This window comes from Pocillopora verrucosa, chromosome 11 (assembly GCF_036669915.1).
Source record: "Pocillopora verrucosa isolate sample1 chromosome 11, ASM3666991v2, whole genome shotgun sequence".
In the NCBI taxonomy this organism is placed as follows: domain Eukaryota; kingdom Metazoa; phylum Cnidaria; class Anthozoa; order Scleractinia; family Pocilloporidae; genus Pocillopora; species Pocillopora verrucosa.
In genome coordinates, this window is record NC_089322.1 from 15,677,618 (window position 1) to 15,695,890 (window position 18,273).

At 38.7% G+C, this 18,273-nt stretch overlaps 1 protein-coding gene across 2 annotated transcripts; it reads left to right on the forward strand.

The window, feature by feature from the left end:
- Positions 1-1,184: 1,184 nt before the first annotated feature.
- On the forward strand, positions 1,185-18,270 carry LOC131771109 (lysine-specific demethylase 7A). 2 transcript variants are annotated; one of them, XM_059086863.2, is made up of 24 exons: positions 1,185-1,316; positions 1,390-1,475; positions 2,605-2,663; positions 3,328-3,383; positions 4,487-4,650; positions 4,927-4,967; positions 6,005-6,105; positions 6,605-6,691; positions 7,069-7,110; positions 7,859-7,970; positions 8,814-8,976; positions 9,694-9,781; positions 10,203-10,309; positions 10,886-10,980; positions 11,742-11,834; positions 12,270-12,670; positions 13,186-13,328; positions 13,751-13,991; positions 14,179-14,435; positions 15,022-15,129; positions 15,303-15,412; positions 16,000-16,144; positions 16,820-16,919; positions 17,911-18,270. In XM_059086863.2, the coding sequence occupies exons 1-23, from the start codon at positions 1,222-1,224 to the stop codon at positions 16,915-16,917; spliced, it is 2,892 nt and encodes a 963-aa protein (XP_058942846.2). In that variant the 5' UTR covers positions 1,185-1,221; the 3' UTR covers positions 16,918-16,919; positions 17,911-18,270. The 2 variants fall into 2 exon arrangements, with proteins under 2 accessions (XP_058942846.2, XP_058942847.2); XM_059086864.2 differs by lacking the exon at positions 7,069-7,110 and having other exon boundaries at positions 16,820-18,270.
- Positions 18,271-18,273: the final 3 nt, after the last annotated feature.

The window sequence follows — 18,273 nt, forward strand, 5'->3', positions numbered from 1 at the left end:
CAACCTTCATTCTTTAAATCCCAAGATCTGATCGTTTATTCTCCCCTGTAGCTACTTCACATTTCCTTTTAAATTAGTTACAAGAATTTGGTGTTAAATTAAGAGAACAACTTTTAACTGATTAGCTTGCCATTATCTGTTTTCTGGATATTGTATGAAAAGGGAGATTTTGCATGTTGATCACTTGTGGGAGTTTAAGGTTAAATCGGATGGCATCCAGACCGAAGCGAGATCAACCTGTGGGACTTGAATTAAGCAGTGGGATTCAAAGCTATCGCATGATATCGAGGCGAATTGTCAGCTGGTCCAAGATGCCTCCCAAATCCTGAAATTGCATAGTATCCAGACAGAAGCGACACGAATAGTACGCGTTCTCCTAACGTCGAGCGCAGTAGTTGGTGGAGGCAGCGCCGAGTGACACAAGACATCAAATTCAAATACAGTCAACTCTCTCGTAAGCGAAAATCCTCGGGAATTGGAAAAAATGTCCGTTGGTAGAAATGTCTGCCGAAAAGATATATTCTCAAAAGTGGACACCACAGAAAAATAGGTTGCATGTCCATTTACAGGGGAGTCAATTAGCGGGTGTTAATTACATGTCTTATTGAGTATCCAAAAATAGCAACTGAAACTCTTTATTGTCGTCAATGTTGAAACTCGAAAAAAAAAAAAGAAGAAAAAAATGAAAAGAAGTATACAGTATAACTCTTTTATATTGCTACCTTCCAAACAGGTAACTTTGGTGCTTCTTAAAAACATTCCATTGGCAAAAAGGTACATTGTGAACAGTGTCCGCACGCAGGCGAGCGTAAACAAATGAAAAATCCAATTTTCACTTTTAAAAGTGTTTGTGTCTGCTTCCGAGAGAGCATCCACAGGAATGTGTGAATACATAGTTTGACAAGGAGGCAAAAAGGCGAATCGCAAAAAAAGTGACTGTAAGTACGCGAGTGTCCTTCAGCAGAGAGTGTCTGTGGTGGAACCAACATAATAACCAGCTCCCAGTTTTTTTGCTAGCTCAGTTGGTAGAGCACTGCACTGGTATCGCAAAGGTCATGGGTTTAAATCCCGCACAGGCCTGAATTTTATTCAGACCATATTTTCAAATCTACTCAAGTACTGTTCCTAACTGAGCGGTCGCTTCCATATAGACTAAGAAGTCTTCGAACACAAGCGAGGCCACTCTGATCATGACGTCATATCGTGTCAAAGAGAAACAACATGGCGGACCCTTTGTATTGTGTATGTAGACAACCGTACGACCCGACTCAGTTTATGATCCAGTGCGATTCTTGCGAAGAATGGTATCACGGAAGGTCGGTATCTCTGTTCCTGAGCGGTTAGTTGTTCTTTCGCTCTAAAATAATCGTTAAACTGCCTTTTTTTTAGTTGTGTTGGTATTGAAGAGCATCAAGCTTCAGACATCGAGCGGTACCACTGCCCGGATTGTGCGTTACTACACGGGCCACTAACCCGTAAGTAAATGACATCTTTACTATCTTTATGACTGAATAAAAGGTATAAGAATGCCCAAAGTCAGCAGTGTTTTTTTTCAGCGCGTGAAATACTTTGGAAGGGTAACTTCGATCGGTTAAAGCAATACGTAGGAAGGTTTTCCGGTGCTCACTCTTCTCCCAAACTGTTTTGGAAAAAATGTCCGTTGGTTTTTTTTTCCCGTAATGTCAAAAAAAGATTTTAAATCCGGTAGATTTTCCTCGGTTAATGTGCCGCTTACAGAGTTGATCTCGATTAAGAGAAAGCGAATCATATCCTGAGACAAAATTGAACGTGCAGATCGCAGCTTACTGCCGTCAATGAGATCACCTGTTTGAGTGAAAGAATCAGAAGTAATAAAAAGGATATTAATGTAAAAGCAACACAAGTCAGTTTATGTTCGAAGGTTTCTGAGACTTTTCTATCCAATCTCAAGGATTACTTCAAATGCTGATATCTGTAATTTCTGTAATTTTGGATGCTGAAGTTTCAAAACTTAAGCGTTTGTGTATTGAATCAAAGTTGTTTGAAATGGTAAACAATGAATTGAAGTCTCGCGAAAGCTGTACAAACCATGCGGGTTAAACCATCAAATCCTCCTCGCAATTTTTTAATCTTTTCATAGCGAATTATATTTGGATTCCTTCCGCTTTAAATTGTATGATTAATTTTTTATTTTACTATCCAACACGTGCGGTAAAAACTATGGTTAACGATTTTTAGCTACATAGCGGTGAACTTGTAATTAATATTACTACTTTTATTTTGGCTTTATTTTCTTCTTTAAACTATTTCTGATTACTCTTGTCCAAATTAATACCTTTCTCAGCAGTGCCTCACCTGTCTACTTCATATTTATTTCTTTAACTTGGGACTGTCGGGGAAGTGGTGACTTACCTCTGACAACCTTAGCAGAAATCATTATGATTAGGGTTGTCTGAACAGTTTTCGTCTCTTATGTTGGCTTCCGCCAAGGTCATGGAAATGTCAGTCACCTCAAGTAACAACAGTTCCTCTTGGGCCTATCCTCACATGAACTATCACACTGCATGATCAAATGCTACCTCAAAGTTCAAACCATTTACTGACTTGTGCTTTTCTTGCTTTCAGTGAAGAAAAGACGCAATTGGCATCGTCATGACTATAGTGAAATAGATGATGGGTCAAAGGTAAAAATGTTATTTCTGGGCAATAATATTTGGGAAACTTTAATTTTTTATCACTTCTGGTAAGGTTGTGGAATGTCAGTAAAGTCGAATCTCAATGACTCAAACCTTCAAGGGAAATTGAAAAAGGTTTAAGTTATCTAGAGCTGGAAAATAAAGGACCAGAAATAAGGCAAAAATGGTGTTTGCTCATTTCTCTGTTCATACAGCATATGTGTTTTACTCAAATTTAATCATAGAGAAGTTGAGTGAAAATGGAACACCAAATTAGTGCAGAAATTACTATGTACCATAAATGTTTTTAACTGCAGTACACTGTTCGTTCTGATTGTCTTGTATCGACAGACATGTTTTGACATGGTTCAAGTTAGCGGGAGTAAAAATTTTTTGAAAATGACTTGTAGGGAAACGAAAATTGCTTTGAGTTAGTAGGTGGTTTGAGTTATCAAGGGTTCAAGATACTGAGGGTAAAATTGCAATAATTGTATGACGGAAATCCAGGTGACATCAATTTTGGTTTGAGTTAGCAAGAGTTCTTGTTATCAGGACTTAACTGTACATACATGAACTAAATCTGCATGATTGATTTATATCTTATTAGGTGACTTATGTCTTTGTATGCATTAGTTTTTTTTTTGGTGACAAGTTGGCTTTTTGTTTCATCTAGGCCATCCAAGCAGGGACAGTTGCATTTATCAAGGAGCTAAAAACCAGAAAATTCAAGTGAGTATAGAAGTTTTCTTATTCCCATCACAGTCAGTGTGTCTTTTCTCTAATATCAGCTATTTTATTTTTCTGGTAATATTCAGGATGATTATTAGCCATCAGATGTGGGAAGATTGCAGTGTGACTGCACAGAATTGATGGCCTGTTATGTGCAGATTATTGTTCTGTTAATCCTTTCACCCCTAAGAATGATTAACATCTAATTTCTTCTTGCAACAGCTTCCCTGACTTACACATGAAGGTCATAAGAATAAAGGAATTGATCACCAACTAAAGAATATATTGATTGTTAAACAAATTCTCCTTGTCAGCACCTTAAGAATTGTATGATGAACAGTATGCAGAATATGCATGTTAATGTTAGGGTGTAAAGGGCTAAATTTTACTTGTACTTTTCTCCTGCTACTGGATTTTTTAAATTTTACACTAGACGATCAGTCTCCTTATTCTCCATACTGTTCTCTTTACACTTCCTATGATACTGACAAGGAGAGTGTCATTGACGAACAGGACCTTCTGAAATTGGAAATCATTGCCTTTATTCTTATGACCCTGATATAAATATTTGTTTCAAGGGTGATACTGTAAAGAGCAATTAGAAGCCAGTCACTCTGAAAGAGTAAAGGTTAAAGGTTAAAACCCTGAATACTTTAAATTGTATCTCACAAAATGTACCTCTGACGTACTTTTGTAAATGTCATTACCTCAGCAGGATGTCTGTTTTGGGGAAAAACTGTGCAAAGGTCTTTGCCGAGGGCTGTACTCAAGGCCATGTGCACACTTTTTTCACGTACAGATAAATCTAGACCAGTAAATTACTTTTTTTTTGTTTTGCTTGTTGGTTTTTCCTCATTGCCACAATTGGCACCAAAGAAATTACAGACTATAGTCTATATTATTAGAAGCTGGACAGTTTTGGGCATGGTAGTAGTCAATCAGATTCCAGGACTTAAGATCCTGGCCCACTGTCAGAGAAAATTGTGTTATTTGTTGCATCATAAATAGAGTTGGTGAAAAGAAACACAGCTGCATGAAGTTTGTAACTGAAGGAGCACCAAACAATTATGTGGACATTTATCAAATTCTGTCTTTCTGTTTAGGGAGGATAATGTTATTCTGAAGTTTGAAAATGGCACAGATCTGTCTACAGAGTTTTTTGAGACACATGGTTTTAACAGGCCTATCCTTGTTACCAATAAAGAAGGTTTGGGAATGGTTATACCGGACAAAAAATTTACTGTCATGGATGTTGAGAGACATGTTGGTACGTTAGTAGTTAGAAAAGTTGAATTATTTGTTATCTAGCTTGTATAAATCAGTTACAAGAATTTGGTATTAGATCACAACTTCTTCTGAATAAGTTTTAGTTTTCTTATTACCAGTTTGCTGGGTAATGTATGAACATTATAGATAGAAATTACATGTACATGCCAATCACTTCCAGGAGTTAAAAGGTTAAAGATCTTGTTCTTCAAGTAAAATCAAGATCTTCTTTTTGTGTTTAGTAAACTGGACTAACAGTAATTCATATATGTTGCAGGTTCTATGAGGGAATTAGATGTCATTGATGTCTGCAGACAGGTAAAAGCCAATTACTTCCCATATATCTTTAATTTCTCAGAATGAATTCATTATCATGAATGTGCACATCCACACATGTGTTATGATACCTACAAATGTACAGTATCGCCCAGATATGTGTTGACTAAAAACACATGTAAAATGCACATTAATGTGAACATAAGTAAATATAACCTAAGCACATCTAAATTGGGCACATATACACTCGAGCATCAACTCATCTGTCTTGTTAGTATGAGCTTGTTTACAGTGTATCTTTAGCAAATCTACTGCTTCTGCTTGTTATTCAATAAATCTGCAAAGCAATGTGATATGCATTTGTAACATGATACCTTTTTTCAATATATTAATTTTACATTGTTAACTTGCCGCTTTTTCTACCCAAAAGTTCTTCATTCCAAAGAATGTGATGTATTTTTAGCAGTTTTGGCATGTTGCGCAAGAGATCTGTTTAGGAGAGGTGGAAAATGGGGTACATTTGTAGTTTGCAATGAAGATTACAATAGAACTAATCTGTAGCTGTTCTGTATCATGTAGAGTGGAATGAGGCATTATTAACCCTTTAAGTCCCACTAGTGACCAAGACAGAATTTATCCTTACACAATCAGTACAATGTCAAGCAGACAAGTAATGAGAATAAAGAAAAATATCAGTTAGGAGATAATTAGGTGATCCAATTCCAAATTCTCAATACTAACATCACAAGAACTATACCGCAGACAATACGGAGAATTACTAATTAGATCTTGGGAGTTGAAGGGTTAATTAAACAAGTGTTGGAATCAGTTGTAATTTAGTCTTATCAACTGAGTTGATAATGTAAATTGGCCACTGTAAAGAGTTTCAAAGCTGAGGTTTCAACTACGGGCTAATGCCCAAAACCAATTTTAGTTTTCAACTCAGTTGATAATGGTAAATTACCTTGTTATACTCTCCCACTGACGCAGGACCTCGGTTTCTTAAGAAATTTACCCCCTTTATTCACTCGAATCAGTTGGTCTAGTTTACAAGTGTAATTGTCCAAAACAAATTGCAGGAGGATCATCGTATGCGCATGCGAGAATGGACCGAGTATTACGTTAGTCCTACCAAGAAAAAGATTTTGAATGTTATTAGTTTGGAGTTCTCTAATACAAGGTATGGAAATTTTTCTGTGTAATACATGTACATGTATGCAGCAGTCAGTTCAATTCCTTCCTTTCCACCACTAATCAATTATATCTAAATTGTGTTGAAATGCCCCACCCAAGTGCTAAATCTGATAATTGTTTTGTTTTGTTTTTTTTTTTTTAAAAAAGGCAAAACTAGAACTTTTGGACCTTTTCTTCTGAGCCATCTGCTTGCAAAATTAAAAACTTTACCTTCAACACCTCAGTCCTTATTTAAGTGTTAAACACTTGTATTTCCCAGGAAAGATTGGCACTACCTCAGCCAGGCAAGGTTTAAAAATTCCCCATCCCCTGGGCATGGACGACAGTGGGTTGTTTGGGAGTTGAAGGGCTTGAAGGTTTGAATTGAGTAACACATAATAATGTATGGTGGAGAGTGGGTTTGAAGGTTCAAATTGATTGGCACATAATAATATACTATTGCCATTATCATATTACCATACTGATGTCGCTCTGGGCTCTTTCAGTTTGTCATCCCTTGTTCATGCTCCAGCCATTGTGCGAGATATTGATTGGGCCAGTCATGTGTGGCCAACAGATCTTCCTGATGACAGGTAGGGTTAAGTCTCATAAGTGACCAAGAAAGAATTTCTCCTTAAAGTGTCAAAACAATATCAAGGAGCCAAGTGATGAGAATAAAGAAAATATCAATTACTGGAGTATTTGTTAACCCTTCAACTCCCATGAGCGACCAGGACAGAATTTCTCTTTACAATATCAATACAATAACAGGCAGACAAGCAATGAGAAAAAGAAAATATCAGTTAGATGGTTACTTGTTGATTCAGTACCAAATTCTCAGAACTAACATTGCAAGAATTATATTGCAGATAGTAAGGAGAATTAATAATGAGATGTTGGGTGTGAAAGGGTTAAGCCTTTGAGTGACCAGCATCTAATTTCTCCTTACATTTACTTTTCAATCATTCAGTAAGATCACGAGAGTAAAGGAAATGATCACCAACCTACATCTGTAAGAAACTTTGATTGTTAAACAAATCTCCTTGTCAGGACCTTAGGAAAAAAAATGGTTAAAGAACAGTGTGAAGAATATGCATTCTGATTGTAGCATTAGCCTTTTAGAAGATTGACCATTTAATACACAGACTGAATTTCCTTGAATAAGTGCCTGGGTGCTCATTTAGAACTTTAGCTATAAGGAGGGGCACTCATTGGAAGGAGGGTGCTTGATCACGGGGATGCTTTCTAATAAACCATTCTCCAGTATTGATTCCACTGTAGTTGAAGATTAAAAGGTTATAAATAAAGTGGCAATAGATACAGGTTTTCCATGTTTCCCCACTATTTCACATTTAATCCTTAAGAGTGACAAGGTTCTAATTTCTCCTTACAATATCATCCCTGAATAAAAGGTTGAAGTCACAGGAATGAAGGAAATGATCAGCAACTAACAAAGCTCTGTGATGGTTTTACAAATTCTCCTTGGTAGAACTAAGGAAATGTATAGAGAACAGTATGGAGAATATGCATAATGATCTTAGGGTGTAAAGGGTTAAGAAAGTGAGGGAGGAGAGGGGTGTTTAATCAAGGGGGGGCATTTCTTTGATATTATGACCAAGGGGATGGATGCTTACCAGTATTTGGGGGAGGGGAGGGAAGGGAAGGGCTCATATTAAAGCATGGACACTAAATCAAGGAAATACAATATGTATCTGAGGGAAACTATGACAGGATTCACTTGTTTTTACTATCCTTACCAGCCCACACAAGAAGCCTTTGGTACAGAAATACTGTTTAATGGGTGTGAAGAATTCATACACAGATTTCCATGTTGACTTTGGAGGCACCTCAGTGTGGTATCATGTTTTGAAGGTCAGTGAAGTTAAACATGAATATCTGTTGTACAAATTAATTTTAAAAAATGGCTGTGAGGAAACTGAGAATTATCTAAAACTCAGCAAATCTCTAGAAAAGAAAAAGCAACATATGAAAGCCATATGGAGAGGCAAACTTCAATTTAAGCACTTAAGAAAATAATTACGCCTCAGGTGGGAAATATTTGGATCATTGTCAATATCTAAGCAACTGTGCAGCTTTATGTACCTCAACCCCCCCCCCTCCCCCCCTCAACCTAACATTAACCCTTACTTGTTATCAATTGCCTGTTGTTGAGTTAGGGGAAGGTTGGGTGTGCAGTTGTTTAGATCTGAGATTGATCTAAATATTGTATGAGCCAAATGATTAAGATAAATGACATCCATTTATGAGAATTGTATTTAAAGAAAAAAGGAAGGAAACGAAGAATGGAGTTTAGTTTCACTGCAAAAGACAGCAGCAGGATATGATAACAGAAAGTACAATGTTTCTTTTTTTTTTTACATTCCTCAATCCTTGTAAAATAAAACTTATCCCTTTAACTCCCAAGAGTGATCAAGGCAGACTTTCTCCTTGCAATATCAATACAAAATCAAACAGAAAAGTAATGAGAATAAAGAGAAATATCAATCAAGGGATTACCAGTTGATCCAATATCAAATTCTCCAAGTTAACATTAAAGAATTGATTGACAGACAGTAAGGAGAATTACTGATGAGATCTTGGAAGAGAAAATGTTTAAGTTACATCATTATTCAGGTACATAGACATATATCAGGTATGTTGACATAAAATTAGTTTGCATATTGTTTTAATTACACAAATTCCTCCCTTATTCAGGGTGAAAAAGTGTTTTACTTTGTTGAACCCAATGAAGAAAATTTCACCAAGTATGAAAAATGGGTTTCCTCTGCTCGGCAAAGCGAGGTGTTCTTTGGTGATATGGTGAAGAACTGCTACAAGTGTTCAGTAAAACCAGGCCAAACCATGTTTATCCCAACAGGTGTGTATGAATTGAAGCAGCCTGTTAACCCTTAACTCCCATGAAAGACCAAGACAGAAGTTCTCCTTACAATATCAATACAATATCAACCAGAAAAGTGATGAGAATAAAGAACACTATCAATTTGGGGCTAATTTGTTGATCCAATACTAAATTCTCTGAACTAACATTATAGGAATTGTATGGTTGACAGTAAGGAGGATTACAAATTTGGTCTGGGAATTAAAGGGTTAAAGGCGTTCAGTTTTTAAAACGGGGCGAAATTAGCATACGGCGCAATGGTGACGGCGAAGCGCAAAACAGCAAGCAGGTTTGGGTCGGGTTTCGACCCCACTAACAGCTCCCTCGTTTTTTTCTCTCAGGAACTATCATTAGCTACTAAATTAAAATGCGAACTCATTCAGAGTCAGCCTACATTGTACATGCTTTGAGTAGCGAGATTGAGAGCACAGAATACATGTAGAACACAAAAGCACTGCAGATTGTGGCACATTAGTGGGGTGTATCAGTGGTTTCAATAGCTTTCTCCGTAAGCGGCTGAGAATGGTGTAATAGGCGGGTGTACCGTGAGGCAAAACCCCAAAAACTTAAAGCCTGCTTGTTGGCTAAACAGACGGCGGTAGACCGCTGGAAACCGGCGGCTTCAATGGAAACCTCTGGTTCACTTTATGTGAGGTGAGAATAACGTTTACCAATGAAATGTTCTCATCATATCAGGCTGGGTTCATGCAGTATTTACACCAGTTGATTCACTGGTATTTGGAGGGAACTTTCTCTGTACTTACAACACTGAACTTCAGCTGAGGTAAGTCCAATGCTTAAGATCTACCTAGTAATTCTCCCTTCTACCTTTCCTACATTTCTTTGGAAACTACTGAAGAGATTTTGGTGTTATATCACGGTAAAACCTTCCCACTGATACTCTGCCTCTTTTCGTCGCCTGTTTTCTGGATAATCTCTCTAATCTGAATTTTACGTCAATCATTTAGTCGTTGGTTAACTCCCTCAACTCCTAAGATCTAATTCTTAATTCTCCCCTCAAGCTGCTACATATTTTTATGTAAATTAGTTACAAGAATTTTGTGTTAGATCAAGATAACAACTTAAACCTGATACGTTTTATTATTCTCATTACCTGTTTGCCTGATAATGTATGGATATTATGGGGAGAAGTTACGTTTTAATCGCTTCTTGGGGATGATGCGCATATTCTTGAATATTCTCAGGGTTTATCAACTTGAAAGACAACTCAAGACTCCTGATAAATTCCTTCATCCGTGTTTTGAGACGATAAACTGGTATGCTGCCGTGTATTTACTCGATAAGATAAAGGGTAAGGAAAGGATTTCTATGTGCAGTTTTGTTTTTTAGCACTCTTACGACCAGTTAGATGTCATTATCTACACTATCAGAAAATAACGTAATTGCGAAACACGAAAAGTTTACCAAATGCACATATTAGCAATTAATAAAGACTAAAGCAGAATGGTAAATGAACAGGATGCCTATGCTTGATTAAGCTTCAGTTGTGTTCGGAAAGTCTTGAGTTTTGTTTCCTTTTATAGATTTCTGGGAACATTTCAATTACTTTTGCTTATTTTGCGAAACAGCGGTTGTTTCTTATCTTTTCCTCAAAAATTTTTAGGCGGGAAATTGACGCACGGCGCCAAAAATTGATCCCCTCGCGCATGCCCAGCGTTCGACCGCTGTGTTGACCGACTTACGCTACACGAGTCTTACATTATGGCAAAACTGAACTGGACTTACATCACTCGATTCACTAATAACTCTTCACTCGACTCTGATGATGACTTGCGCCAAGGTTGTCTAAACATCAGTGACTTCTTTCACCTGGACGATCCGACTACACTTTCAAATTACTTTTCTGTTGTTGTGTTTTGTGGCACAGCCGTCCATGAAGCAGGCAGAAAACCGCCCATCAGTGTAATACAGAGTTTAAACAGCCTCGTCGCAGTACTCAAGGAGTGGAGCGCTAAAGGGGAGGTAAGGCTGCAGTCACTGCTAGTTTAAATGGGGTAAGTTTTTAAAGAAACTGTGGTGCTGCGTCAGAGAGTTAATATATAGATTTAGCTAAGCCTAAAAGCGGAGCTCGCATTTTTTTTTCCTAACGCCTGGCCCCGGCCAGGACTAGAACCCGGGTCGTCCGACTCGGAGCCCAGTGCACTGACCACTGGACTACTGGACAAAGCCGTGGCGTTGGCGTGCCCGCGGTACAGTTGGCCACGCATGTTAAAAGTAGCACCTTGCACGGTCGTACATCCAAATTTTTTCGGCTTGATGGGTTACTACTATTTTGTTTAATTATGGGGCTACGCTCTTCGAGCTCCGCTAGTACAGGATAATTTGGTTCTATCAACTGAGTTGATAATGTAAATTGGCCACCGTTAGGAGTTTCTAAAGCGGATGTTTCGAGCCCTTCGTCAGAACGAATAGAGGAATTGTGGGTTGTGTGTTGTTTATGTACAGAGAAATGGAGCTGCGCTATTGGTGGGAACATGGCAACGTGGAAAACACAAGCATGAATTGGTTGAATGAAAAGCGTTTGTTGATACCATGAGGATTGTTAGTGCTGATTTGAAAGAATTTTTTTTTTTTTTAGAAATTTGCGGTCTTACGAACTACCCAGATGTAGGAAAAGGCTTATAACTAGGCTGTTCGGAAAGTTGCAAACCTCTAAAACAACAACGTATCTTCTTATTTAATACCGTGTTGTCATGCTGCTAAATTTGTCTTCAATTTAACAGGCGTTCACGAAGCTTCACAAATTCTTCATTCCCGACAGTGTATCGCCCAGCAAGCTCATCAAGTCTATTGTTAAAGAACTTAAAAAGACCGAGGTTTGTCTACTTCACTTGTGTTTAGAGAAATTTTTCACCGAGGAACGGAAGCAATCCAGGCTTTCATTCTTTTTCTTTTACCTCGTGCTTTGAAAAGTCAGAAAATTGAAACTTATTGCGTTGTCGAGTTCTCCTCGCGATGACATGCTTTGATCCGAGTGGTCGTTGTGTTCTCTATTTACAATACTGGTATTTTGGCTTTTACCTAACCAAATCTAAATGTGCCACAAAGGGGACTTGTATCATTTATTCTATGTTGTATATATGTAGTTTCTTATTATGTCTTTATTTATTTCTTAAAATCCATTGTTACCTTCGAGACCTTGGACGTTTAAGAGTTGGAAGGCGCCATCCGGCTGATGAATCGTGCTCAGGGAAAATTTTAGGCAAGAGTTTATAAGCTAACATCATGAAACAATTTTGCTTTGATTTCAGAAATCGGGAAAAACTTCAAGGCCCTCAACCCCTAAAATCGACGAGAACTGTCAACAGGGAAGTGGGAGTCCAGTGGCTGCGCCATTGGTTGACGGGTCTGTGCCGCGCCTAAAAATCAAAGCTCCCAAACCGGAGAACTACAATGTCTGCAATTCGAAAAATGCCGGGGAATATTTAAAATGTGAGCTGGATGACAGTAAACCCGTGATAAGAATAGCAAACACTGGATTAGATTTAAAAAGAAAAGCTGATCCACTTTCAACAAGTCTTCCCTCGCTCAAGCTGAAGATTCCACGAACGCAGGAACCACGCGAAATGGAGTCGAATGGCGACAAAGCGCAGCTCGGTGCCTCAGTGGACTCTGGGCTGAAGCTTGTTGTATCGAATGGAAAAATTATCAAGTGAGTTTTTTAAATACAGCAAGCTTTAATATTCAGCCTCTAGGTTTGGTTGTTGTTGCTTTTGTTTTTTTTTTCTCCGACTTCTTTTTATTTTCTTTTTCGAGAGTAATATAACTGTGGTAATTAATCCGAGATAACATTATAATTGTCTAGAAAACTCGCGCGACACCCTCAACCAATCAAAATGCAAGATTAAAACCAAACGCTTTTTTCTCACTCGCTTTTCCCGCTTAATTTTTGTCTTCCACTCAGTTTTCCCGCGCTTTAGACAGTTTGCTTAAAGGATTTTATTTTGAGCCCTGATTGGCTCTCTGTGATATTTTCCACTGTTCTGATTGGCTGTTGTGATAGTTTCGATATTCTGGTTCTACAACGCCCCAACATACATTTGTCACTTGGAGTTCAGAAGAGAATGATTCCACAACAGATCTCAGTATAAACTTTTCCTTATATTACGCTTGTGTTATTAAGGGCGAAAAAAGTATACCAACGTTCTGCTGTTTATTCTTTCATAGTAATAACAATCGCAACAGTAGAAAAATGGCAGGTAAAAAATTCCAGCCGCTGTCGCAAGAGGTGTCTGACCGAAGCGATATCCCGGATGGTTCATATTCCTGTTCTCCGTCCAAGCAAGGACCACTGCGGCTGAAACTGTCCAGTAAGCTGTTATGTTTTACATTGCCCCTCTTGACATTAGCCTGTTTTAGGCAAGTAGTTTGTTTGTGAGGGCGAGCTGAAAAGCGGCACGAGAGAGAAGAAATACTTCTTTCCAGACCCTTATTGATTTTCCTCGTGAAAACATAAAGACCACGGAGACACTTTCTTTTGCCTGGCTGCTGAAAGGGTAGGGGGGCAAGACATTCTATCAATGTCCACTGAGAAGTGTTGACTACACGGAAAAGATTCGACTCTATGTGATTTTGAGGTCTGTAAGTACAGTTGAAAATGATTTCTTCCGCTGAAGTAGACTAACTTGCACGAATTTGCCACGGAAAAGATCTCAGCATCAACTGAATTGTATATCTACCGTTACATGCAATTTACAATCCACTTACGAATCTTCCTCTAATTAATCTACAGTGAACAACATGCCCAACAAGAACGCCCCTTCCTACCCCACCCACACGACAGAGAGTAGCAGCGACACCTCAGATAATGAACTTAACTTCAGTCTCGGGGGAACTCCCAGCTTCGTCCCTGCACAGTTAAGAACGACACATGGAAGCCTGGCGACAACTTTTGGGCTCCAGGCCACCGGATCAGTTCCCCGAACTCAACAACCTGTGGCCGGTTTGGACTGGACTTCGGCAACTGATCTTAAGTAAGAGTTGGCATATGCAGTAAAATTAGCTCGAGACAAAATCCCTTTTCAATTAGGTCGAGAGAGCTTGGGTCGGTACATGATGTCACGTTGATGTCATTAGGTTACGTCATGTCTGTAGAACAAATGAAGGTCGAGCTTTTGAAAGCGTGACGTTGATTAAAAAAAAATTTGGTCCTTTCATCAGGGAGGAAATAGAAGCGGCCAAAACCCTCTTGTTCGGTCTCAGTGCTGGCGCTGGTGTCAGTTCACTCGGATCTTCATCCGCCCAATCTATCCCCAGTACCGCACGAAAATCAGCTAGTGCCCAGTCTTCGCATTCCACTGTAGCACACAGTACTTCCAAGTTGAACTCCAAGCGAGCGGGAGGCGAGAGTAACTCGGAGGGCGAAGACGAAGATCTTGGATTTGGAGACCCAGAATATTTCCATGACAGTAAATACGGTGAGGAAATAAACTAGAGTTCGTGATGGCGAAAACCTTGAATGCAATCAGGCAAACAAAGAAAACAATTCTACGTTACTGATGAGCACCTCATGCTTTAAGTGCATCAATCTGACAAAATTTTGGTCAAGAGAAAGAGCAGTTTTTAATCGAGTATTTAAAGTAATATAAGATCTTTGATTGGTCCACAAAATTTGCGCCTTTTTTCTCTACCAATCAGATACAAATTTAAAACTAATCGTGACTTGATCACCCGCGTCTTCCCATGCTCTTGGTAGTTAACTTGTTACCACTTTCCTATTGACTGCTTGTTTATGATTGTTCTGGTAAACTCGAGCCTTTTTCTCAACCAATCAGATGCAACTTTGAAACCAATCACGACTTGGTAACCTGCGTTTTCTTGCGGGCAGTTTACTTGTTATCACTGTCTCGTGGACTTCTTGTTTATGATTGGCCAAAAAAATCGCGCCTTTCTCTCAACCAATCAGGGGCAAATTTTCCGGCGCTCTGGGCACATTACTTGTTGTCACTTTCTCTCAGACTCCTTGTGATGAGTTCCTGAATGTTTTTCTTATTTTCTGCGCAGTATATCCACCGCTCGCTGAGATGACAGAGGAAGACAAAAATAATTCATGGAAGCCCGGCCAACGAAAGAAAAAGAGCGAAAAAGTTGATTCGACATGGAATCCGAAAAGTAAGTGACCCAAAGTTTTTGTTTAACTGATGTCTTAGTTGTGTTGAGTTCAGTTGTACTTGAGCAGTGCGCAGATTTTGCCTTCGTCACACTCAGCTAAAACATTGGTCACGCAATGTCATGTCCAAGTAAACAAACAAGGTTGGAAAAAATGGCCATATTTTGCTCAACAGGTAAACTGCATTGTTCGCCATCGCGGGAAGAGAGGCCAGTTCGTCCGAAATCCAGACGAGCTACCACCGGTAGTTTGCTGAATTCACCAGTAGAAGAAAGCGCTCCTGAGGTGAGTGGAACCATTTTTAACGTATTTTCCATTTTTTTTTTTTAATTTGTTACCTAGGAAATTTTTCAATGTATGTCCTTCTTAAGTAGTGTCATTCTTGTGAAAAATTGAACGTTTGTGGCATTGTATAATTGTCGATTGCATTATGCCAATTCTTTGGTTTTACGAGACTCGAGTTTATATCGGTTTTTTGTGTTAACCCTTTGACCCCAAATGGTGACCAGCGTCTAATTTCTTCTTACAATATCACCCCTGAATCACACATTGATGTCACGAGAATAAGGGAAATGACCACAAACTAAGAAAGCTATCGATTGTTCAACAAATTTTCCTTTTCAGAACCTAAGGAAATGTAGAGAGAACGGTACGGATAATATGCATGCTGATGTGATGGTGTAATAGGGTTAAACAGTTTCAGTTCTTACTTTTTCCTTAACTTTTGGATTATTGATGTAGGCTCAAGCTTTGAGCCAAACCTTCTGCCTGGCAAAAGCAAATTTATTGAAAAGAGGGTTTAGTTTGGGATTGCGGTGAGGCTATGGTAGTCACACTTTGTAAGTCTCATTCTCTCGATCTTTCGTTTACAGGGACCTTCTCCTTCCGTTGGAAGTGCCAAGGGAAGTGACCGAGCAAGCTCAAGCGGAAATAATTCAGGAGCGCTCAACGGAAGTGAAAAAGGCTCAGTACCAGATCCAACACCGAGTAATTCAAAACCTGATAGCAACGCAAAAGGTGAGGCTGGTTAATATCTACGGTCATGTCCTCCTCTTTGTTGCGTCATCAGACCTGTAGTGAAGGGGTGGAGGGCATCCAAAGTTTTATTTGAAAAAAAAAACAATCTTTTTACGTTTGCTGCCTTTGTAAGCAAAGAAATCTTTTAAAACAGGTAAATTTTGAACACTTAATTTTTAGTAGTAATTTGCCATCACATCGTTGTAGTAACTCTTTTGTCAGACAAGTCGTAAAAACCCAAAAGGACTCTGTGCTCGGGGGTCTCATCCGCCCCCCCCCCCCCTACCCTGATCCTCCCCCTGGATCCACCACTGCGCTCCTGTAACCCTTTAAACCTTTAGGGGGGACTAGCATGTAATTTCTCCCTACAATATTACCTCCGAATCACACACTAAGGGATAAGGGGTCAGTCATTATGCGGGTGGGTGGACGATTTTGCAAGGATCACATGGTTTTTAGGGGAAGGGGGGAGGATCAGTCGACGCCAAAAGAGTATGGGGGGGGGGGCAGAAAACTGACTGACATTGTGGGGGCCGGGGGTCCTAAGAAAATATTACAGAGTCTCAAGGTGGATTAGATAGATTTATTCGGGGGATGGGGATCTGAGCCGTTCCCACCCACCCCACCCCCCCCCACCACTGTTTTGACTGTCATTCACTTTTACTTCCTGTGCAGTCCCGGGTAAAAGAGGACGTCAAAAGGCTGTAACCACGACAAAACAACGTCTTGCGAAAATTCTTAAGCTTGACAAGAGTGGAAGATATATGAGATAAAGGCGAGTGCAGGGCATGGAAAAAAACAACTAACGTTTCTTTCGGGGGAAAAATAAATGGCCAGAAGCTTTGATATTTAAGTTTACATTGTATCGCTTTCATCAGTAACAATATTGCACGGCATTAAGAGAAATTTTTTCGGTTTTTTTTTTCCTGAGAAACTTTAGTTTTTACATATTCAAAGTATTGTTGAAATGTTGTTGAAGTGTAATTTGAAAAGCAATGACAAAAAAGATTCCCTAAATTACTTTATAATTCTACTGAGTACTTCGTTCTTTAGTACTTTAAGGGGATTACTTTCCTCTTTTCAAAACTAAAAAGAGGCGGTCAGAAAATCGGGTAATTCTGGTTTTTGGTGTAGTTGTTTAACGTACAAGTTGTCTAATTTCTCTCACGGCAAGTACTTCAACAAAACGAATTAGTTAAATTATCAATTACAGAAAAAAAAATTGGGAAAAGCTTTGTAAATAGAGTTTGGGCTGTATCGCAGGCAAGATTTGCGTATTTTTGAGATTTGTAACATTGCATTGTCAAATTTCTTAAATTTGAAATTAGCAGTAACGTACACTAATGATAGAGAAATTGCAAACTTTCTTGAATTAGTTTATTTTTGTTTCGGAAAAAATAACTCAACATATTTTTAGTGGTCTCCGTTCCAGCTTTCTTTTTGGAAATGTCATGCAGAGCGACTTTAGGGCGAGTGTTGCGTGACATCCAAGAGAGCGGTTGCTACAGTAACCCCAATTCCCTTATTCCATTAACTCTTTCACTCTGAAGAGTGACCAAAACGGAATTTTCCTTCGAAGGATTGAAACATTTACAAGCAGTAAGGTGATAAGAAGAAAAAGAAAATACCAACCAGTGTATATCTCTTGATTTGATAACAAATTTTCAGAGCTGAAACCATGGTTATTTAGATCTTGGGAGTGACAGGGTTTTAAAGTTTAACCCTCCAACTCCTAGGATTGATAAGGTTCTAATTTTTCTCAACAGAATAACCTCGATTAAAGTCATTGGCTAAGCGCTTTTCAAAGTGTACCTTGTACTTACATCGCACTGAACGAGACCTTGACTAATGGCTTAGTGTAGCAATTCTGCGCATGGTGTCTAAAACTGTTTAATTAATGCTTACAAGATAGATTTGAAATTTTCCCGCCAATTATTTTGTACTACGCCTTTGAAAACTTGATTTCACGTTTTGAATTTCTGTAGTGGTTTCCAGCCTTTAACAATTTACAAACAAAATAAGAAATTTTAAGAAAGATGTGTATTTAAATTGTATTTATGGCATATTTATAGACCTGTTCGCAGTCTTGCTTGACTGTGTGTGTTCAATAAACATTTTTTTAATGAGAT